Source organism: Gopherus evgoodei, chromosome 1 (assembly GCF_007399415.2).
Source record: "Gopherus evgoodei ecotype Sinaloan lineage chromosome 1, rGopEvg1_v1.p, whole genome shotgun sequence".
Classification (NCBI taxonomy): Eukaryota; Metazoa; Chordata; order Testudines; family Testudinidae; genus Gopherus; species Gopherus evgoodei.
Genome location: NC_044322.1, coordinates 47,307,484 through 47,330,030, shown reverse-complemented (window position 1 = coordinate 47,330,030; position 22,547 = coordinate 47,307,484). Strand labels below are relative to the sequence as shown.

The 22,547-nt window shown below is 40.4% G+C and overlaps 1 protein-coding gene across 1 annotated transcript in view; it reads right to left on the bottom strand.

The window, feature by feature from the left end:
• The window catches only part of NBEA (neurobeachin), an 853,790-nt gene that overhangs the window by 254,845 nt on the left and 576,398 nt on the right, over positions 1–22,547 (bottom strand). Inside the window, 1 exon segment of the mRNA XM_030563353.1 lies at positions 9,461–9,604. Within this exon segment, the coding sequence (XP_030419213.1) occupies positions 9,461–9,604 (144 nt within the window).

The following is a 22,547-nucleotide window of genomic DNA, read 5'->3' as shown; positions in this document are numbered from 1 at the left end:
TATTTCCTTCTTTACATGTTGATTTAAGGATCAAAATTTGAATATATAGCAGTCACAGACTGAAAATCTGGCTCAGTAAACTTTCCATATTTGGAACCACAAGACTAATATGGCTACAATAAAGTAAAGGGCCAGTGAAAACTCTGGCAGACTAGATTGTAAGGAATGGATGAAGAAATGCAACCTGCACTGGTCAGAAAGAGAAGTTGATGAAACTGAGGAAACGGGAAATCAAAAGACGTCCTATACTATTTGTTAAAATTGGTAAGGAGAAAGCTAGATAGGGTGGCACAACTTACCAGAAGATCTGTACAGTTGAGTCCTAGTAAAGAAAATTCTGTTGCGGATTTGGGGCACAAGAGATGCTACTAACATTGAATACATTTTAAAATGCATTTCTCTCTCCAAATTCAGTTTACAATTATATAAAAAACAGATTCAGTAAAAATCGTACTCAGGTTCACCACCACCAAGGATATTTATTTTTTTAACGAGGCTTTTTAATCTTGTAATTGGACCCCTAGTGTGGAAGCAAGACAGTTTTTACAACAGAATATGGCCCTATGTAAGGCTCCTAAAATCTTGTCAGAAATGTAAATGAAGGATTGAAAATACCTCTTACAGGCTAAATGATTTACTTGTTTATTTTAGATAACGTTACATAGTTTTAACATACTAGAACTTTTGGAACTGTTCCAATTTTATCTCAATAAAAACAATTTTAATTGAAAATTTCTCAAAATTGTAATGATGTAATGATTGTGATTGAAACGAGACAAACAAGTAATTTTGCACAGGCCACCAAATAGATGTTGGTAACTTTTGCTTGCTATCAATCTCGTCTGGATTTGAACAGATCTGGAAATGAAAGGCCCTGTATGTTATTAATACTCCTACAAGCCATCCAATTCCCATGATCCAACTTATTTTTCATAGCCCAGGGCAGGAAGTAAATGCATCCACTATGGGTATGTCTACACAGCGAATAAAAACCTGTGGCAGGTCCATCCCAGCTGACTTTTCCCTCTGCAAATATTCTTGGAGCCTCATCTACTCCCATCTTTATTTCCTTTCTCTCATTCATGTCCAGATATTACTCACTATTTAGAGACTGGTCAAAAATATTGCCTGAACTACTTTGTCTGTCTGGTTCTAACTGTTAGTTCTGAAAGCTTACAAATGCCACATTACGGTGCAGCTGAAACACATGCACGTCATGGGACAACTCCCATGACTAGAGTACCAGCATTGAGGGGTATAGCTTGTTCTGAAAGGATAGGTATGGGAAAAAAAGAGAGAAGTGTTGCACCATATGCCAAGAATGTAGACACTTGCTCTGACATCCAAGAGAATGTGAGGGACAGACCTACTGAGAATCTCTGGGTGAGGATGACAAGGGAAAAGAACAGTAGTGATGTTATGGTGGGGGTCTATTACAGACCATCAAATTGTGAAGAAGAAGTGTTACGAGCAGATAATAAGATTAGCTAACACACATGAGGTAGTATTAATGGGGGATTTTAACTGCCATGATATCCGTTGGAAGATTAGCACAGCAAAACATAATATGTTCTGCAAATTCTTAGCATGTGTGTAGGGGGACAACTTTCTGATTCAGAAAGCTGAACAAACAACTAAGGGGACATCCATTTTGGATTCACTGGGTTCAACCTACAGCATAGCAAATTTTTCCTGAGATTTAATCTAAATCTGCTAACTGTAAAAACAGTAGGACAATGGAACATACTGCCTAGGGTGGTTGTGGAATCTCCTTCACTGAAGGTTTACAAAAGGAAGCTGGATAGCTATCTGTCTTGGATGGTTTAGACACAACAAATCCTGCACCTTGGCAATGGGTTAGACTAGATGGCCCTTGTGGTCCCTTCTAACTCTAGGATTCATGGGACACAGAATCTTTCCAAAGGTTCACTAAGGCCAAATTCTGCCCTCAGATGTGTGCACACAGCTCTTAGTGAAGTCAATGGGAATTGTATACATGCAGCAGAGGTCTGAATATATTCCTAAAACTTTAAACCCATGTAATCCAGGTAGTGTGAAATTTATTTTAATCTGTTCTCTAGTTTCTAGTTTAGCTCTCTCTCTCTCTCTATTTAAAAAAAATGGTTGTAAAGACAATACTTCAGTTAATATATACTCCACATTGAAAGTATAAACTTACTATGAAGTAACATACCAATATATTTTTCATTATGAAAAAATAATTTACTTAGAGAAGAACAAATTATTAGTAAATTTGCATATTTAAGCTCCTAGATGAAATTACAACATTAGAAAATGGAAAAGAAAAAAAACTGCTAAGGATACAGAAGAGTTAGGGATTATCACTTAACTGCAACTGGTTTGATTGCAATGCCATTGATTAACAATTTATTATTAGAAACTGGCTACAATAGACAGGGCTATCTTAGTCATTAGTTCTCACAAACATGTGACTTGCCTCTTGAAGTGAATGGCCTGGGAAGGAAAGGAGCTAAAATTGAAACAGAAAATGGTAAAATATTTAATATATAAATACTAAGAAAATAAAAACAAAACTTTTGATAACTGAACACACCACAAAATCCCGTTAAAATACTCCTGCAATTGAAAATCTTGAGATTAAACACAAATTTTCTTTGAATCCATCACACACACAAAATGAACTAATTCTGTGTGAGCAATGAAATCCACTACATCACTGCTATTAATTAAAAATGAAAACAAATACTCTTAAGAAGATTCAATCTAAATTATCCTCATTGTGACATATGGGATATTAGGCTTATCTAATGACTAAGATCCAGAATGCAATTATTTAAAAAATATGACATCATATGTAATGTATAGAAGTATGTTCTATGACTGGGATCGGCAACCTTTGGCACGTGGCCCATCAGGGAAATCCACTGGCGGGCCAGGACAGTTTATTTACCTGCAGCATCTGCAGGTTTGGCCAACTGCAGCTCCGACTAGTTGTGGTTCACTGCTCCAGGCCAATGGGGACTGCAGGAAGTGGCGCGGGCCAAGGGATGTGCTTCCCTGAATCTTAGTCATTACATAAGCCTAGTTCTACAATGATTTGTGCAGTATGGTTGATGAAAAGCTATGAAGGAAAGTCTCTGGAATGAAAGATATTTAAAGTCCACTCATGTGAGTGTTTGCAAGTCTGGGCCCATAGTCAGGGTCGGCTCTGGCTTTTTTGCTGCCCCAAGCAAAACAAAAAAGGGGGGAGGGACAGAGTGGCAAAGCAGGGGGGAAAAAAACAAAAACACGGAGCGGATGGAGCAGCAAAGTGGGGGTGGGTGGGTGGTGAAAACCAAACCAAACAAAAACATGGCGCAGCCAGAGCGGCAAAGTGGAGGTGGCGGAGAGAAGGGGGGTGGCCACTGCTTCAGCGGGGCACTCACCCCACGGCCCCGACCACCATGCTGCCTGCCAGGAGGGCTCCGCTCTGCTGGGAGGGAAGGACGTGGGTTGCCCTGCCGAGTTTGCTGCAGGGCACTCCTCTCCTCAGCGCCACCGCCCCCTACAGGGCGGCCGGAGCAACAAACCAAAAAAAAAAGCAGCCATGCCACCCTAGGTTTGGGCAGAATGCCGCCCCGTAGAATCTGCTGTCTCAAGCATGAGCTTGCTCAGCTGGTTCCTGGAGCTGGTCCTGCCCATAGTCTGTTTTAACTTTCCTTAGCATTTTTCAGTTTTGTTTTAACTTTGAAAATCAAGGTATTACAATATTTATATTTTCTGAGTGAATAGTTTTCTAATAACTAATATCTCTCTATATTTAGAGTTGCACTGTTTTAATAAAATGTGTTTTTTTTAAACTGATTGAATTAAATGTGTCCAAAAGCCTGTGTGGGCACTCTTAATTCTATTTTTACTTGGTTTATATTGATTTAGTTTAACTTAATTCTTTAGTGAGTCAAACTAAATCAATATAACCCAGTTTTAAATTGAATTCAGAGTGTCCATGCAGGGTTATGGACCCATTTAAGTAACTCAATTTTTTAAACTGACCAAGTTAAACCAGTACATCTTTGAATAAAGACAGGCCTAAGTGTGGGTCTTCTCTGAAAAGTAGAAGTAAATGGCATTGTGGAGTCCTATATTTACTGTGTTTCAACAACTTCCAGATCAAATGTGTTCAGTTTACAGATAAACATGTTATTTTCAGTGCTAAACCCTGAAACCTGAACCTGAGATCTGAAAGTCAAGCTGCGTTCTTTATTTCTCACTCCACCACCAATTCTAAAGGTTCAACAGTCCCAATACGGTTCTTAATGAGACTTTGTGCAAATCCATGGCCTTCAATGCCTGAGTCACAGAGTTAAACTCTTCAGGGAAGGTCTGTCAGTATTTGTACAGTGCCAACCACAATGGGGTCCTAGGGTTGTCAACAGTCCCTTATTGCAAGGGACATCCCTTATTTTTTCATCTCTGTACAAGATTGGGAGTGGTAGAGTTCTGCAAAAAGCAACAAGAAATACCCCAGGTGAATTTAGGAGAGTTCTACTTATTATTATTATTATTACTACTACTACTACTACTAATGATGATGACGACGATATTGAGAGGAGGCGTGAGCCACAGGTTCTAAGAAATCAGCCCCTTATTTTTAAAATACAATGTTGGCAACCCTAGTCCTCATCATGATAGGTCTCAAATACTATTGTAATATAAATAATCATCATAATAAAGGATTGTTCCTGGAACTTTGTACAACTCTGTGCATAGTTAAGAGCTGAGTGAAATTCTGAATTCCTATCCACTGGGAAATTTCTATATTTCAGTATTTGTTTTCATCCCAAATTGGAAGAGAAAAAAATTCAAAATTATTCATGGAATGGAATTCCAACAAATTCCAATTCGGAAAGTCAAAACATTTCATTTTGACATTTTTGATCAAAATAAAACATTTTGACATTCCCTAAGTCAGAATGTTTTGGGTCGTTGAACTGATTTTAAATGAGTCAATTAAGTATTAAACTACACTTTCCCACAGCGGTGCATTACCTCATGGCAGTTGTGGGTTGGAAGTCTGATCTCCCCATTTTCCCTTATGGACCAGGAGCCCTAGCCGGACTACATATCTCATAATGCGTCCAGAGTCATGGGTCCCACAATGCACCATGTAGCTTGATCAGAGGGAAATCTGAATTGCATTATGGGAGATTTAGTTCTCTGGGGAGCATACCCCTTAGGAGAGAATGGGGGCACAAACTACAACTCCCATAAAGCAATGCACTGACAGGGGAATGTAGTTTAATATTTGGTTGAACTGATTTTAAACAAAACATTTCAGGTTACTTCAAAAAATGAAATATTCTGATGTGTGTCAAACCAGAACATTTAGATTTGGAAGAAACTGCATTTCCCCATAAGAAAATCATTTGTATGGATAATTTCCAATCAGCTCTATTCATAACATATGAAGAGAAAGATACTTTACTCCATTCTTAATTGTGTTTGCTCTGCTAATAGGAATAAAATGTAGTAAACTTACTTTAGCGTATGTCTATCCTGCAATAAAACACTTGTGCCAACTTTCTAATTGCAGAAAACCAAACACCCTTGCTCTGCCCCCTGCCCTGCCCCCGGCTCACTCTATCCCCTTCCCTCTGCAGCTCATTTTCACTGGACTGGGACAGGCTGAGGGAAAGGGTGAGGGGTCTGGCTGGAGGTGTGGACTCTAGGGTGGGGCTGGGGATGAGAGGGCTCTGGGCTGTGGGGTGAGAAGTTTGGAGTGTGGGAGGGGGTTCTGGGCTGTGGCAGGGGGTTGTGGTGCAGAAGGGGAAGGGGGTGCAGGCTCCAGAAGGGAGTTCTGGTGCAGGAGGGGGTTCCGAGCAGAGGTAGGGGGTTGGAGTGCAGGAGGGAACTCAAGTCTGGGGCAGGGGGTTGGGGCACGGGGGGGGGGAGGGGAGAATCAGGCTCCAGGTTCCTGGCCAATCGAAGCTGCAGAGCTGGTGCTCATGGTGGGGGCAACACACAGAGCTCCTGTGGCTGTCACTGAGCTGGGGGGACATGCTGGCCACTTCCTGGGAGCCATGCAGAACCGGGCAGGGAGCCTGACAGCCCTGCTGCGGCCAACTGGACTTTAATGGCCTGGTCAGCAGTGCTGACCAGAGACGCCAGGGTCCCTTTTTGACTGGGTGTTCTGGTTGAAAACTGGACATCTGGCAACCCTAGGACCTGCCCTCTTGTGCGGTCTCAGATTCCAGAGTCTAGCCCAAGCCCAAACGTCTACACTGTAATTTTATAGCCCCACAGCCTGAGCCCTATGAACCCAAGTTACCTCACCTGGACCAGCCATAGGTGGTTTCTTGCACTGTAGATATACCCTAAATCACTAAAGCAAGCAGATGTGTCTCTTGGTATATTTCGGTGACAGGTGTAGAAAAGGCACAGACAAGGTGTAGAATTTTTACAGAAGAGAACTACACTTCCAAGAAAGAAAGAATGGCTGGTCTTGCTTCTGTGAGGTATGCTCTTGGCAGGGCTGTGGGTTCTAATATTTCTCATGCAAAAAAATAGCTAACAGTTGTCTTTTTTTATTTAGGTTGCTAGGTGTTTTGGAATCACCCTGTGAGCGTGACGACCTTTGGAAAACAGTTTTCTTATCTAGTGTAAAATCATGCAGTAAATAATTCTAGTGATTGGTGGAGCTAACACAGCATCAGGAGGATGTTTTCTGAAAATTAACTCCTGCATTTATTTTCTCTCCACTGTCCTCCCCTTCCCCATCTACCCTTGACTTAGTTTCAAGGATTTGGGTTAGTTTGAGGGTAAAAATGAAATGATGGGTTTTTTGGGGATTTTTTGGTTGGTGTGTGCACGTGTGTACTGCTGCCGCATTTCTTGCCACTACTTTCATATGGTCAGAAAGCCTCCCCTATATTATATGGTACAACAGCCTTTGTCCTACTAGAAGTGACAATTGCAGAAAGGAGACTAACCAGGAGGTAGTAATACTTCTGAAGTCCCTTAATGGTGCAGCTGAGACATTACCTGATATTATACAGGAGGCCAAAGATGATGGGATCCATGTTTTAGAAGATGGTACTGACTTGTGTTTATGACATTTACTTATGGAAGTGCCTTGCAAGCATTCAGGCAAATTGCTGACATTTCTAAGGCAGATTTCCTGGCAGTGTTTAAGATGTTAATTTTTATCACTATCCATAATCCAGATTTGAAATATATAGGGCAGGGGTTCTCAAACTTCATTGTACTACGACCCCATTCTGACAACAAAAAGTACTACACAAATCCAGAAGGGGAGATGGAAGCCTCAGCCTTCCTGAACCCCGCCTCCCTGGGAATGGGAGGCGCAAAGCCAAAGCCCCAGGGCTTCAGCCCCAGGGCTTCAGCCCCAGGCAGGGGGCCTGTAACCTGAATCGTTCCACCCAGGGCTGAAGACCTCAGGCTTCGGTCTCAGGCAGTGTGGCATGGGCTTTGGCCCCAGCAAGCATAAGCCAGCCCTGTTAACCCCATTAAAATGGCATCATGACTCACTCTGGGGTCCCAACCCACAGTTTGAGAACCACTGATACAGGGAAAGAGCTAAACTCTTAGGGAGGAGGGTCATATTCATCTGCATCTCTGAGACCAGAAACATAGGACCCTTCCCCCGAAGTATGAGTTTCCTAAAGAAGGATAGGACCATGAGGCATGCCTTGCATCTCAGTGTTTTGACTAGCAGGACAGTGTCAAGTATGTACAGGAGCCTACAGTTTGCAGAGGAATTATAGGGACTTTCAAGATGCATAACAGCTTTATCAGATTACCATGCAGGTTAAATCAACATTTTAACATAACTGCATACTGTAGCCTTTAAACCATAGCAATTGTATATTAGTATTTATCTGGGGTGTATGTCAAAGGTGGAGCTTGATAGAGATGCCTCCAACCTGTCTCTGCTATTAAATGAAACCTACCAAAGGAATCTAGATTAAGCGATCACATTAGCTGTCTAAACTTACTATTTTACCAAAGTGAGACAGCAAGGTGTTCAGTGATGGGTATAAAAATGGACATTTCTAAACAGATAAACATTGAGTTGCCATACTGACTGTTGATGATAATATTGTTTATTAGTTGGTCCCAACATGAGTTTTTTTATAATTTAATTTCAAAATGCTAGACTAACTTCATTCATTATTTTTTGTCATTCATGCATGATATAATTTCTGACTTCCACTTTCCATTACCTGTGACATCAGAAAATAGTACTGGAGTAAGGAGAACTTAATCTTAAACTGAGTGATGTTTCAAGTTTCTCCTTCAATAGATCACAAAACCCCATTTCCCCAGTCACTGTGCAAATTAACAAATATATCTTCTACAGTAAAATTAATCTTTTAATACCGATACCTCATTCCAGGCACATTTCTCATATTTTCACTCCACATGAGATAAAACACTGGAGAATGTATTAATTCAAAAAGTGTCATTATTTCATACATCTTCCACAACAAGTAACATGGTGCTTCAACGCAGAACATGTAAGAACTCAGGAACACAATTCCAGGAGTGAATCTAAGACCTGACCACACACCACCACTCCAATGGAATGTGTTGATACGGAGAGTTCTATCCACTCCCAACTTGCATTCTGACCCACAATGTTCATTCTTTAGTTGCAGCTTCACCCCTTTTCAATCTCTGCTTGCAGCCAGGAAGCCTCTCCTTTCCCATCCTACTACTGTGACAGAGAGTATAGGCTGCTCTACAGTCCCTCTGGTTTCATTGAGAGGTGGCTGCAGGGGAGAGTGCAGAAGCACAGGGCCCTCAACAACCTCGCTTGATCTAGTGCAGGGGTTCTCAGACTTTTGTACTGGTGACCCCTTTCACAAAGCAAGCCTCTGAGTGCGACCCCCCTTTATACATTATTAACGCTCTTTTATATATTTAACACCATTATAAACGCTAGAGGCAAAGTGGGGTTTGGGGTGGAGGCTGACAGCTTGTGACCCCCCATGTAATAACCTCGCGACCCCGAGGGGTCCCAACCCCCACTTTGAGAACCCCGATCTAGTGAGAGAAATGGCTGTGAAAACTAGGGAAATGGAAATAACTAAACCATCTCCTGACTTTAAACAAAAACAAAAAAAACAAGTTCTGAGAGTATTTTTCCTCCTTGTTTCAACTGTTCTGGTCTTCCACTCTGGTTTTTTAGCAGTTCAACAAGGTACAGTAGGAACAGTACCCAGGGCTTTGCTTAATCCCCACTGGGCTGGCAGAAGACCATTGCAGAAGGACTTATAACTTTATCAATTACCTCAACTCACAGTAATAGAACATCTGTTGGACCCAGAATATCAGTAATCTGGTCCCATTGTAACTGTGGGCACTATCAGAAGTCCATTAAATAACTGTCAACACAGGGCACTGGTTACAGAGGTTAAAAGTTAAGATTTTTACATCATCTATTTACTGATACCATGTTAGTGATAAAAAAAATTACCTGCAAGGTTGTCAATCTCTTTCTCTTGGAGCAGACTGACAGCATCATCATCTCCTTCCAGCATGAGCTCGGTTTCTGCATTCTGATTTACCACAGCCTGACTTCGGAAAGTTTTCTTTGACTTTACTACATCTTCTTCAGTGCCTAAATACAAGTTAAAAATATTGTGAACTTAGTTAAATGTTTATTTTTTGTATAAAACGCCAATACACCAAATGTTATACTACCATAAGTCCTGTACATTAAAAAGAAAATAATATAGTTTTTTAAAAGTACTTATTTAAAAAGGTAGAACATTTGAAAGAGATAAATTGTATGAAACTTTTAGCAAGGATTATGGAATGTGCATCCTCAGTCTGTCTTTTGAATACCTGTGACTTTGAAACAGGTTTTGCTTTTTAAATATTCTTTCCTTCTTTTCAATAATTCATAATTTTGTTTGTCTTTTATATTTCTCCTTCAGCTTCCCCGAGTGGGGGTGCATGTAGCAGGAGCTATTCTTGCACTTCTGGAGTCCTGCCTTCCAGTAACCTCCCAGATACAGTCCCGACCAGTTCCCCTCTGAGTAAAGAGATGCTGTTAGGCATTTGGAACTTTAAGGGTTTTTCCTGATTTGTCTGTAATTATTTCACTAAGTCATAAGCAAAGGAGGGACAGGATGGAGGAGTGAGAGACAAAGAGGATAAATTCAGCATGGGATAATAATGAGCTGTGACCATTTCAGGTGTTCAGGAGAGAGAGACAAAAAAGGAAAGGTGAAAGGGGATGATTTTCTTAAATTAAAAAACAAAACAAAAAAGCCCACAAAAATCTCGGTACCAAGACAATACATGCCAATTACACATTGTGTGTTTTATCCCTTCTCCCCTGTCTACATCCTTCTCCTCCTGTCTACTTAAATTGGCAGCTTTTCAGAGCATCTTGCACTTTAGAGAGGCACATAGTAATTTTAAATAGTGCTCAAGTGTGCACCAACTTGGTTTAAATGATAAAATTATAAAGGTGATTAACTTTTCTCAAAACAAGTATAGAGATATTAATAAAATTTACTTGAAAGAACTGGAGAGGGCTAGTCCAGACAAAGCATGCTGTACTCTGGTACCCTTTACATAACATTGTGAGGTCAGCAAAACAATTCTTTCACAATTTGAGACAAATCATAAGTCTTTCCCCCCCCCAGAGATAACAGACTCATAGCAGTTCTCAATGCCAGTATGCTCTCTGTTACTATCCTCACTTTTTCACAGGAAAATTAATAAAAAGGTTATATATCATATACATCCTCACTTATCTTTATACGTCTCAACCTTGGACTCCTAGATATTAATCTTAGTAATGAACTGACTGTTATTTAAGGATACATGGTAGTTACTAGCTTCTTTTTAGTGTTTAGCTCTGAAAATGGAACCTCTTCTTTGGGGTTTTCTATCTAAGGATTACGGCACCCAAAACAGAGTGATTAATATTAATTTACTGTATATCAATCTATAATTTATAATTTCCTAATTTGGTAGTGAGAACTAAGAATCAAGTCTAATCTTCTCTAGGTATAGTATAATTTAGACATTTGTTTCCTATTTGGCTGGATCTTTACACCCATGGCTGAATTCTCATTGACGTTAGTGGGATCAAGATTTCACCCTATAATTACTTAAAATAGATGTAAGGTGATGGGATGAAAACCTTGAAGACTGAAGTCCACTGTTCACCCACAGAACAGATACAGCCCAGGCATCAGAAGCATATCGTCTCACCCTAGATTAGACAGCAGTATCTGTAGTTTCCATATTCTTTCAATTGCTGCCATTTCGGTTGAGATTGTACAAAAGGGTTTCAATTAGCATCAACTGCAGTGATAGTTTTTATGATGTTGCCTGAGCAACCAGAGCAAGACCATCAACTCATTTTGCATATGCCACTTAACACTCACCAAATGGCAACACCTTGCTGTTACTGCAGATCTGGTTTAAATTTGAACCAATGATCAAAAGGTGAAAGTCTTCAAATATCTAGCCAAGTACTACAATTTTAAAAATAAAAGTCCACAATAAATGACTTGAGACAGAGTTTGGAAAGAGGGAGTAATGTAATACAGTAGCCTATCTAGTTTAGGTCACAAATGCTGAGCGTTAACAGCTAAATTAGAACTTTGTGTATGTTTGACCCTATCATAAGACACATAATTCAGAATTACTTGCCACAAGAAGTCTCTGCTTTGAAACATCTTAGTATTGGAGTAGTGACAGTGCTGTAGACCCTGCCTGAGATGAACTGACAGTATGGCAGGAGGAAGTGTGCACAGATTGTTCCCTCGCACTCTTCCTGGCTCTAGTCTATGTTATAAAAGCTTCTCACTTTCATAAGAACTGAAATTCTCCAAATGTAACAGTTGGGTATAAATGCAGATTAACTCCAGTTCACCAAAATTATTTATTTGTGTGTGAAATTATCGTCTCATAAACCAACAAAAGTGTACTGCTGGTACCATGAGAACTTGAAGGCAAACCTCAAAAGTGGAGACTGAAATCTAGCCTATTTCAACTTGCCTGTCACACTGCCGGTAGTTATTCTGTTACAGAAATACTACAATATAACAACATAAGAAATGTAATGTAGTAGAAGGCACTAAGTTAGTTTGGCAAATTTGGATCTCAGCAATTTAGATAAATCTTTCTAAAATCAATTTTGTTTTACAATATTAAACATACATTTATCTACAATACAGCAAACTGTGCTGTTTTGGTGTGATAGAAGCTGCTTTGGGTTGTCTGTTCTTTAAATTTATCACTTTGTTGAGTGCACCTTAGTTTTGCTGTACTGTACCAAACATTTATCTAAATGAAAGTGTATGAGACCCAAAGTTGCCCTTCAATCACTATATCCTTTATGAATTAGAGTTCCATTTATCAAAATTACAGCAAGAAGAGGTAAGGTCTCAGAGGGCTGTCTCATTACAAGGCTTGTAAACACTGTCCTTACAAAGAAATGGTTTAACACCTAACAAATCAAAAACTGATTGGGAATAGAATTTATTTGAGATCATCTATCTTCAGAAGACTTGCCGTCTTGAGAGCACTTCTTGGCCTTTCTACTCATTCATCAAGAAATTAACAAGCGAATACCACAGACCACCAGATCTCCTTGGATCCTGAAATGTGAAATATGTTTAAAATAGATCTGTCACAGATGTTCTATTTTTATATTCCTGGGATGACTTCAAAAGGCCTTAAAAATAAGAGAACCTCTCAAAATAGGAGTAAGAAGGAAAACAGCTTGTCTTTAAAAACAGGTAAACTGAATAAAAAATTACTTGGCATGAAACTATGTTTCACACTGTTTGCAATAATATAAAAAGAGTGAGGAATAAATTAATATCCTTACATATTATATCTCAGCATTTTAGTAAGAATTCTAAATATTTTTATCATAACTTTTTTCAAGTCTCAACAAAACTCCTCTGTAAAGAAACTAATTATAGTATTCTCTCATTATAAGACAGTTCTCAGGAGACACAGAATGTGTGTTCTAAAGATACTCTGAATAATTAGGTAGCTAGCATCCAGAGGCTTTACATTAAAGTTACTTTTTAATGAGGTTCCATTGGAAAAAGATAGAAAAAAATTAATAAAACAAATTGTTTAAAGTATGGCAAAATTTTTAAAATGTGGGTGCCCAGAATTGAAGTCAACCAAAGCTATGGGTGCTCAAAACCTTGGGTAATCAGAGGGCTAATTAAGAGGCTAAATATCAGTTTACATTGCCATTTTCAATAACGCCAAAGGAAGTGAGGTACTCAACTCTCACTGAAGTTTAGTGAGAGTTGGATCATGTACTCTCTTAGGCCAGGTCTACATTTTATTGCATGACAAACCAGAGTGTGAATGTGCAGCGCACCAGCGCAGACACTGTTATAGAGCAGTAAAAGTTTTGGAGTGCAACAAAGGATATTATTGCACAGCAAGTTGTTGTGCTGTAGTTTCATACGCTGGCTGGCTGTGCAACAACTTACCATGTAGACAAGCCCTTAAGCTTCCTTGAAAATTCCAGCCACAGGATTCTGGATTCAGCAGAGCACTTAAATTTATGTTTAACTTGAAGCACTTGAGTAATCCCATCCCTATTCTGTTGAATAAAGATGGAAATACTTAAGTACTTCAAGTTAAGCATGCACTTAAGTGCTTTACTGAATTGAAGCCTGGGTACCTATCTCTAGGCACCCAAGCTTTAAAATTTTGGCCTAAATTCTTATATTTAAATCCTTACATAAGGTTACTGAAGTTTCATGTTTGCGTAAAGTGGATGTCTTAAGAATCATGTCCCTCAAAGAAAAATGAAAATTCATTTACAAAATTAGTTTTTCAGACAGCTATTATTTAACCCAAAATCCATTTCTGTCATTCCAATTACTATCTTGGGCATTGCTCGTAAGTGCATAAAATTCACATTGTTAAAACAACAAAAGGTGGCTTCCTATAGTAGTTACACTATATGTAAAAACAAGCAGAGAGCTCATTTAAAAAAAAATCAAGAATATGTACTCACTCCCACGAAAATATACATACTTTAATATTTCTGTAAAGCTGCAAAACTATAAACGTCATCTATAAAAGGTTGAGGTTTTTTTTTAAAATAAAAAATAGGGAACAACAACTTGGGAATCCCCTCAAAATAAACATCTAAAAAATTTTAGGAAGACATGAATGTCTCAAAATAGATACAGCCTCTATAAACATTCCCTGTAAACAATGAAATGTAAAAATTCATATCTTTCTTCCTTTAGTAAATAATCTATTTTGTTTGGTTGCAGAGATTTTTATTGTTGTAACATCTGTATTTTTCCTCTCTATTTTCAATAAAACTAGTAAATTCCAAGTTGGATTCTTCTGGTCACAGCGGATATTACATATGAAGTTAACTTGCTGACTTCCAACTCTACAAATAATGTCTGTTTTTCTGGAATAGGGTTGCCAATCCTCCAGGATTGCCCTGGAGTCTCCAGGAATTAAAGATTAATCTTTAATTAAAGATTATGTCATGTGATGAAACCTCCCAGAATACATCCAACCACAATTGGCAACCCTATTCTTGATTAAGATTTAAACATGCACCGTGAACATAATTTGTGGTTCATTACAAGGAGTACTATAATGTTCAGGATAAATGTAAAAGAAAAAATTCGGAACCATATACATCACCCAATATTTAATATTTATTAAAACACAGTATTTTTAAACATACTTTATTTTATTTTAAATGTTAAGGGAAAATATTAATTTTAAAAGTTTGTTTGGTAGGTATGGTTCTAGCAAAAGGAAACTACTGCTTCTTACAAAGTTGATTCCACAGTTTACTTCAGTGAATTACAGATAAGACAATTTATGCAGAGAACTCGCTTTCATCTTTGAAAATGGTTGGCAGAATGGAAAGTTAACCCCATTTTAATGTTACCTAAATGTACTGACAGGAAATTCTAATGTTTCCAAACATCTGGAAATCAGCTTCATGGGATGGTGCTCTTATTTTATTTAAGAAAGTTTTTTCATATATTGTCTTTTACAGCTTTATGTGGCTTCTAAAGAGCATTTTGACAGAAGTAGTCTGTCCATTTTACAGCAAAATGCTGCATTTAATTAAAAATTCTCTTTTATAGAAGGTAAAGAAAAGTTTTTGCAAACTTCAGCTCCCCTGGGAAACTTTCTAAAAAAAGGGTGGTTTTCCTCCTCAAAGTGCACTGACATGTACTGCTTTGTAAAACATTGCTTTTTGTTGTTGCATTTTTAGTCTCTAAGATGGTTTTTAATTTCCAATTAAACAAGGGAACTAAGGAATTAGTTCCTCTCAAGAGATTGTGTCATATGTGACGACGTGAGCCATGAAACAATATCATGAGTAACATATAACAAATACGTTTGAAAGACTTGGGTACGTAAAATGTAAGATTATTTCAAAAACAGAATTAAAATGTTACCTACCGTTTTTACATTAAGTCATGCTCTGCAAGATACATGAACATACTACAGGAAAAGCTTCAGAGTGTCAGTGCAGAAGTGATTTTTTTTTTTCTAATTTATATATCACATAGTTGAGAAACCTGTCTCCAGTAACTATCTTCAAGAGATTAGCTAGGCATTGGGGATCATTGTGGGGTCCAGGCTGTGGAGCATAGCTGCTTAATAGCCCATTTGCTCCCCTTCGCCAAGACCAGTAGGTCTGGCGAATCTCCTTGCTCCCTATCTCCCATATATATTAAACCCCGTTGTGCATTTATATGCCTGGAGCCCCAGGGAGCTGGATTGACTGCATGTAAAGGGTGTGATGTGCACTCCTGTACATGTGCACAAAACCTGCCTTCCTCTTTTTCCTCAGCAGATTATCACTTGTGCTACAATAGGGCCCTCCATACCTGCAAAGAAGGTTAGGATTTGCCCATTAGAGTTATTATATTATTATAAACGGGGTCAGCAACCTCTGGCACGCGGCTCGCCAGGGGCCCGGCCAGTTTGTTTACTTGCCACGTCAGCAGGTTCAGCGGACCACGGCTCCCACTGGCACGGTTTGCCGTCCCAGGCCCATGGGGGTGGCAGGAAGCCGCGGCCAGCACATCCCTCACCCGTGCCGCTTCCCGCTGCTCCCATTGGCCTGGGGCAGCGAACCGCGGCCAGTGGGAGCCGTGGTCTGCCAAACCTGCTGATGTGTTAGGTAAACAAACTGGCCCGGCCCACCAGGGTCCTGACCCTGGCGAGCCGAGTGCCAGAGTTGCTGACCTCTGTATTATAATATGTTTCTGAAACTGTGTAGCATTGACTGACATAGAACTAGTTCCTGGGAAGACCATAATGGTGACTATTCTTAAGGGAAGCTTGTATCTTAATAGGCTGAAGTTAAGTATTGCCACAGGAACTTAAATTATATTACATTTTAATGATTAAAAATCTCAGAAGAAATGAGGGAGAAAAACCTATCTGGACATGAAATATTATTATATACTTATAAAGGATACTGCACTCAACAAAAAGATAAATTTAAAATATATCAAATTGTTAATAAAAACAACTGGTTTTAGGATACTATTATAATCAAAACCAGAAAGCTTCAATAAAAAAGTTTGTCCTGCTTTTTTATAGCTAATAGCTTATGTTTTGATCTTGTCCTCTAACAGTAACATACTATACTCTTTGTCACTGTATAGTTTGTAAATCAATATTTTATTCTCATATACCACTTTTTCTTCTGTCAAACTCAAAACCTTTTACATTAGTAAGTACATATCACCATGGTAATTGTTACTCTTGGGAATCAGAGCCACAGAGGTTAAACAACTTGCCCAAGGTCAAAATCAGTGACTTGTGCACTCAAATGTAAAAGCTTATTATTTATTGTAAAAATTATCATAAGGAAAGTCAAAACATTTGTATGCAGTGTTGTTATAGCTGTGATGTTCCCAAGATATTAGAGAGAGAAAGTGGTTGAGGTGATATATTTTATTGGTTCAACTTCTGTTGGTGAGAAGACAAGCTTTCCAGCTCCACAAATATAAGAAAGCAGAGCTGAGCCCCTTATTCTACTTCCTGGATTTCTTTCAAGATCATCCAATATTTGGATTGGGTATAGAATGTAATTTGTCACTGGAACTTCCTCACATGGTCTGGCTGAAGAATAAGCCCATCTTGTACATAACTCATGTCAGTTACAAACTAATATAATGTCTTACATAACATAAGAACGGCCATACTGGGTCAGACCATAGGTCCATCTAGCCCAGTATCCTATCTTCAGATAGTGGCCAATGCCAGGGGCTCCAAAAGGGATGAACAGAACAGGTAATCATCAAGTGATCCATCCCCTGTTGCTCGTTCCCAGCTTTCTAGCAAACAAAGGCTGGGGATACCATCCTTGCTAATAGCCATTGATGGACCTCCATGGAGTTTTCTAGTTCTTTTTTGAACCCTATTATAGTCTTGGGCTTCACAACATCCTCTGGCAATGAGTTCCACAGGTTGACAGTGCGTTGTGTGAAAAAATACTTCCTTTTGTTTGTTTTAAACCTCTGCTGCCTATTCATTTCATTTGGTGACCCCTAGCTTTTGTGTTATGAGGAGTAAATAACACTTCCTTATTTACTTTCTCCACACCAGTCATGATTCTATAGATCTCTATCATATCCCACCTTAGTTGTCTCTTTTCTAAGCTGAAAAGTCCCAATCTTATTAATCTCTCCTTATATTGGAGCTGTTCCAAACCCCTAATCAGTTTTGTTTTTGTCTTAAAATTAAACCACTTTGTGTACACTGTAGTCTAGTAAATTACAGATAGCATTAAATGTTTCTGCTATTTTAAGGATCACTTAGAATTCTATGTCTTAAATTATTAAATATTACATGTAAGAAAATTAATTTTAAGCAATAGAAACAATATCCCTAATTGTGCTTGCAACCGTTTTACAAAAACTACAGTAATAACTATGAGGAAAATAACTATATAACACCAACAGTTATTGCTCAGTGGAAAGGACATCAAGGACACTTGCAAGTAAAAGAACTGGATCAATATTAACACGATTTTCATTTCATGCTTCCCCAACTCCAGTAAGCTGACAATATACTCTGATTATGTGAACTGCCTGCAAGTAACATAGAAAAGGTTATTAGAGCAAGAGGTGGATATGAAATGCACTTTTTATATTGACAGGTCTGCTAATAGAGTATACTGATTTTCAAAGCCATGCAATGCATTTTCACAATTTGGTTTTGACAGCAAAAAAGGAATTTCATTTATTCCTAATTCAAAATATTCATATGTAAGCAAAGATTTCTTCAGAAAGACCACCAAAAAGGGTATTCATAAATAGCAAAATATTTCAAATGAAATACAATTACAAAGTTAAGAGAAAATGTGATTGAATTTAAACATAAGTATGAGAGGTAAATATAATAAATCCTCTTAAAGTGAGTATTGAAAAATGCATTCCATGCTTTTGAAAGAGAATTGGATAAAATGGTTTTTTTAAAATTAAAGATAAATGGTAGACATGAAATCCTTCTACAATTAAGCTTGGATTTTGCCTTGATAAGCTTTAGTTTTGAGTTTGGAATATTTAAAATAAGCACACCAGCACATGTTCTACAGAAAATGTATGTATTCTGTATTTTTATCTGTCTTCAGAATACAGGGACACCGGGTCAAAGTCACCAGAGTTGTAAGGGGTCACTGAAAGTTCGGTTACCTGCAGTAACCAGCCTCCACCACTGAGAGGGGAGCAGTAAGCACAATAGCTACTGCTGGAGCCTAGAAAAGCACACAGGAATGGCTCTGGAGGAGAGAGGTAGTGGCAGGGCCGTCCTTAGGCATAGGCAGAATAGGCAGCTGCGTAGGGCTCACTCTCCCTGGGGGCACCACTCTGCAGGCAGCCCAGACAGTGTAGAAGCAGGGCTGCTGGGTCCTAGAGAGAGCCGAATGCAGCACAGTCTAAGGAATGGGATTGGCTGCTGGGGTCTCTGGGAAGGGGAGGGGTTAGGGGTTGTGAGTGTGACTCTTTCCCCTCGGCTGAGGTGAGGTAAGGCAGGCTCTGTGGCACCCCTCTCTCCCTCCTCCCTCCCCTCCATCAGGGCTGGATTGAGTGACGTGCTGGGGGAGAGGGGAGGCTGGCTGCCTGCTGAGGATTGAAAGTGAAAGTCACTCACTTCCTCCGCAGGCAGCCAGGATTGGAATGTCACACAGGGCTTGGCTGAGGTTAGCCAGATGTGTGAAAAATCAGGATAGGGGATTGGGGTAGGGTGAGCAGATATCCCTATTTTATAGGGACAGTCCCAATTCTGGGGTCTTTTTCTTATATAGGCTCCTTTTACCCCCCCACCCCCACCCATCCCTGTCCTGATTTTACGCACTTTCTGTCTGGTCACTCTAGGTGGGGGTAACTGGCGCCTATATAAGACAAAGCCCCAAATATCAGGACTGGCCCTATAAAATCAGGACGTCTGGATCTGGCCACCCTAGCTGGGGAGCGCCTCTCCCCCGGGCTGGCAGCTGCCAGTGATCCATCTCATCCGGGGGGAGCTGCACAGGGCAGGACGAGCTGCTGTGGCTCCATGGGTACTCCGTCCCTGAGATCAGATGCTGTGCTAACTTCACCATGGTCTGTTGGGCTGGCAGCAGTGCCCACTGGCGTGTGATTGGACCTGAGGGTTTGCTGCTGCTGTTGCCACTCTGCACCCTAAGAGGTGGATTTTGGGGTCCTGCAGTTTTCCACCTATCTCCTCCTCTACTGCAGCTGTTGGACCAGCAGGCTGGGGGGTGAGCCAAGCATGAAAGCAGTACTGTGTTGCCATTTAGATTGTCATTTAACAACTTTGTTTGCCAAAAATTCTTGCTAACAATCCTGAATCCAATTTCAATTTTTTTTTTAAATCAATATCTTAGCCAAAAACAGAAAATTAAGTTGTTGACAATTATTAGTGACAGGTTTGGTTTGAGGCAGGGAGTGGGTCAGTTTTCATCAGAGAAACAAAAAATGTTGACTGACTTTCCTATAGCCTGTTACTCCTGATAAGAGCCCTCCAACAACTGTAATATGCTCATCTCCTTACTAGTGTATAAAGCAGGGGTCGGCAACCTATGGCACACGTGTCAAAGGTGGCAGGTGAGCTGATTTTTGATGGTATGCAGCAGCAGGCTGAGCGGCTCAGCCCATCACTGCTCTGGGGTTCCGGCTGCTGCCCTATTGCCAGCTGGAATACCAGCCATCGGCCCCACTCAGCACCTACTGCTGGCCTGGGGACCCCCAAGGAACCCCAGGCTGGCAGTGGGCTGAGCAGGCCAGCTGAACCACTCAACCTGCTATCAGCCTGGGGTTCCATTCACTCAGCCGGCAGCGGGCTGAGTGGGCTGGTGGTGGGCTGAGCGGGCTGGTGGCGGGCTGAGCAGGGCCGGTGGGGGGTTGAGTGGCTCAGTCTGCTGCCAGTCTGGGGTGCCAGCAGCACTCAGCCTACTGCTACTCCGGGGTTCCGGCTGCCGGCCCCTTGCCAGTCAGGAGCTCAGCCGCCAGCCCCACTCTTCCTCCTGCCAGCCTGGGTGAGCAAAATCCCAGGCTGGTAGCGGGCTGAGGGGGGGTTGGCAGCAGGGATCCTGGCTGCAGGGCCGTCCTTAGGCATAGGCAACATAGGCAGCTGCATAGGGCACCTGAAAATTTGGGGCACCACTGGGTCTTAGTGTCCACTCTCTTGTTTTCCTATCCCTGTTTTGACACTTCCTGCAGGCTCCCACAGATGGCTGCTCTAACCTGGTGAGTCTTCCTTGGGAGGGAATCTAGTAGTTAAAAGTGAAAAAACCTCCAGCCTGCCAGACCTATTAGCACAACATTGAAACTGTTAAAGAGACATTCAAGGGGTAATAAAGCCATTTAACAGGCATTTGCCAACCCCCAGGTATATACTAACAGGTTTCAGAGTGGTAGTCCTGTTAGTCTGTATCAGCAAAAACAAGGACGAATCCTTGTGTCACCTCAAAGACTAACAAATTATTTGGGCATAAGCTTTTGTGGACTAGAACCCATTTCATCAGATGTCCACAAAAGCTTATGCCCAAATACATTTTTATACTGTCAGTTTCTGACTTTACTGACAAAAACAGTTGTGCATTAATGTAATATTTACACAGAACATGTCGGTCTACAGGACCTTAGTTTAAAATTTGCTTTAAAAATATTTCATTAGTGAGCTGGTGAAGATTATAAAATCACATTTCTAAAAAATGCTTGCATAGAGTTTTAGATGCACAATCATCTTTAGCCTTAAATGTGTGGATCTTCACACATAGTTTTTTAAATAAATCCTTCAAAAGACCTCCCTATCTAAAATACACATTTTAATTACTATAGTTAAAAAAAAAAGTGCTTCCAAGTCTTCCTGTCCTTTCTGTCCATCCCTTCACCACCTCTCCCCCAATCCCCACTGAAGAGAGCCCTTAAAGGGACAACAGTCCTTCCCTTCCAGATAGCTGGACAAAGAGTTCCCTTTCTTTACTTCTGACTATCCGACAAACTAGTTTTAAAAGAACCCCCCAGCAAAATCAGTACCTTAGTAAGACAAAATCCTTGTTATACCTAAAATCTTTGGAAACATATTTTTTTTAAATTGGTGAAATTTCATAACCATGTCTCTTGTTATGGAGATCACACAAAGTAAATTACTGTTCCCTTTTTCTAAAAGCAATGAACATTGTTATGAACACACTAAATCTCTCTGATTAATTTAAAATAATGTCTTTGTTTCAGTGAGTTAAATACGTAGTAATCTGGAACGCTGGTTTAAGATTTGAGTACATTTAAAATATAAATTCAATTTAGAAATACTGATGAAGAAAATGTAAAACAGAGAAGAGCTGCATCATGTATTCCATTATATGTAATGTTGTATTCAGCAGGACAGCTGACTCATCCTTACTATGAAGTTTTTGCAAATAAATCTCTGACAAACTTCAGGGCATATCAAAAAACCTGTGACTGACATTTCTTATTCCCAAATTTTAGTGCTTTTAATTAGGTACTTTCTTCATGAGGGAGAGTGCATGGACGTCTCTGCGGGGAACTGTGACTCTCTGCCACCATGAGGCAGGCTGGGCATCTCATTATCCTTTGCTGTCAAGTCCCTCCTCCCCCTCCCCCACCAGGCTGTGAGCTTGGGCTGCCATCCAGCATAGGGGAACCAGTTTAATAATACTGCCTAGGGCCCCATAAATCCTAAGGACGGCCCTGGGTAGTGGCAACACCCACGCCTGCCCCACTCACCTCTCCATCCCCAGTGTGCATGCTCTCCCTCCCCTGTCCTGTCCCACTCAACCCTCCACCCCCTGAGCACGGCTCTCCTTGTCCCATCCTGCCCATCACCCCCACCCCTGAAGTGTGGCTCTCCCTCCTCTGCAGTGCCCAAATCACCCCTATGAGGGCAGCAAATGACAGTGTGTTTGTAGGGTGGTAAGAGGAATGGATGGAAGGGCCTCGGGGGAAGAGATGGAACAGGGTTGGGGAGGTTCTGGAGCTCAGTGTCCAATTTTCACAATTAGAAAGTTGGCCACCCTAGCTATGCAGAGCCAT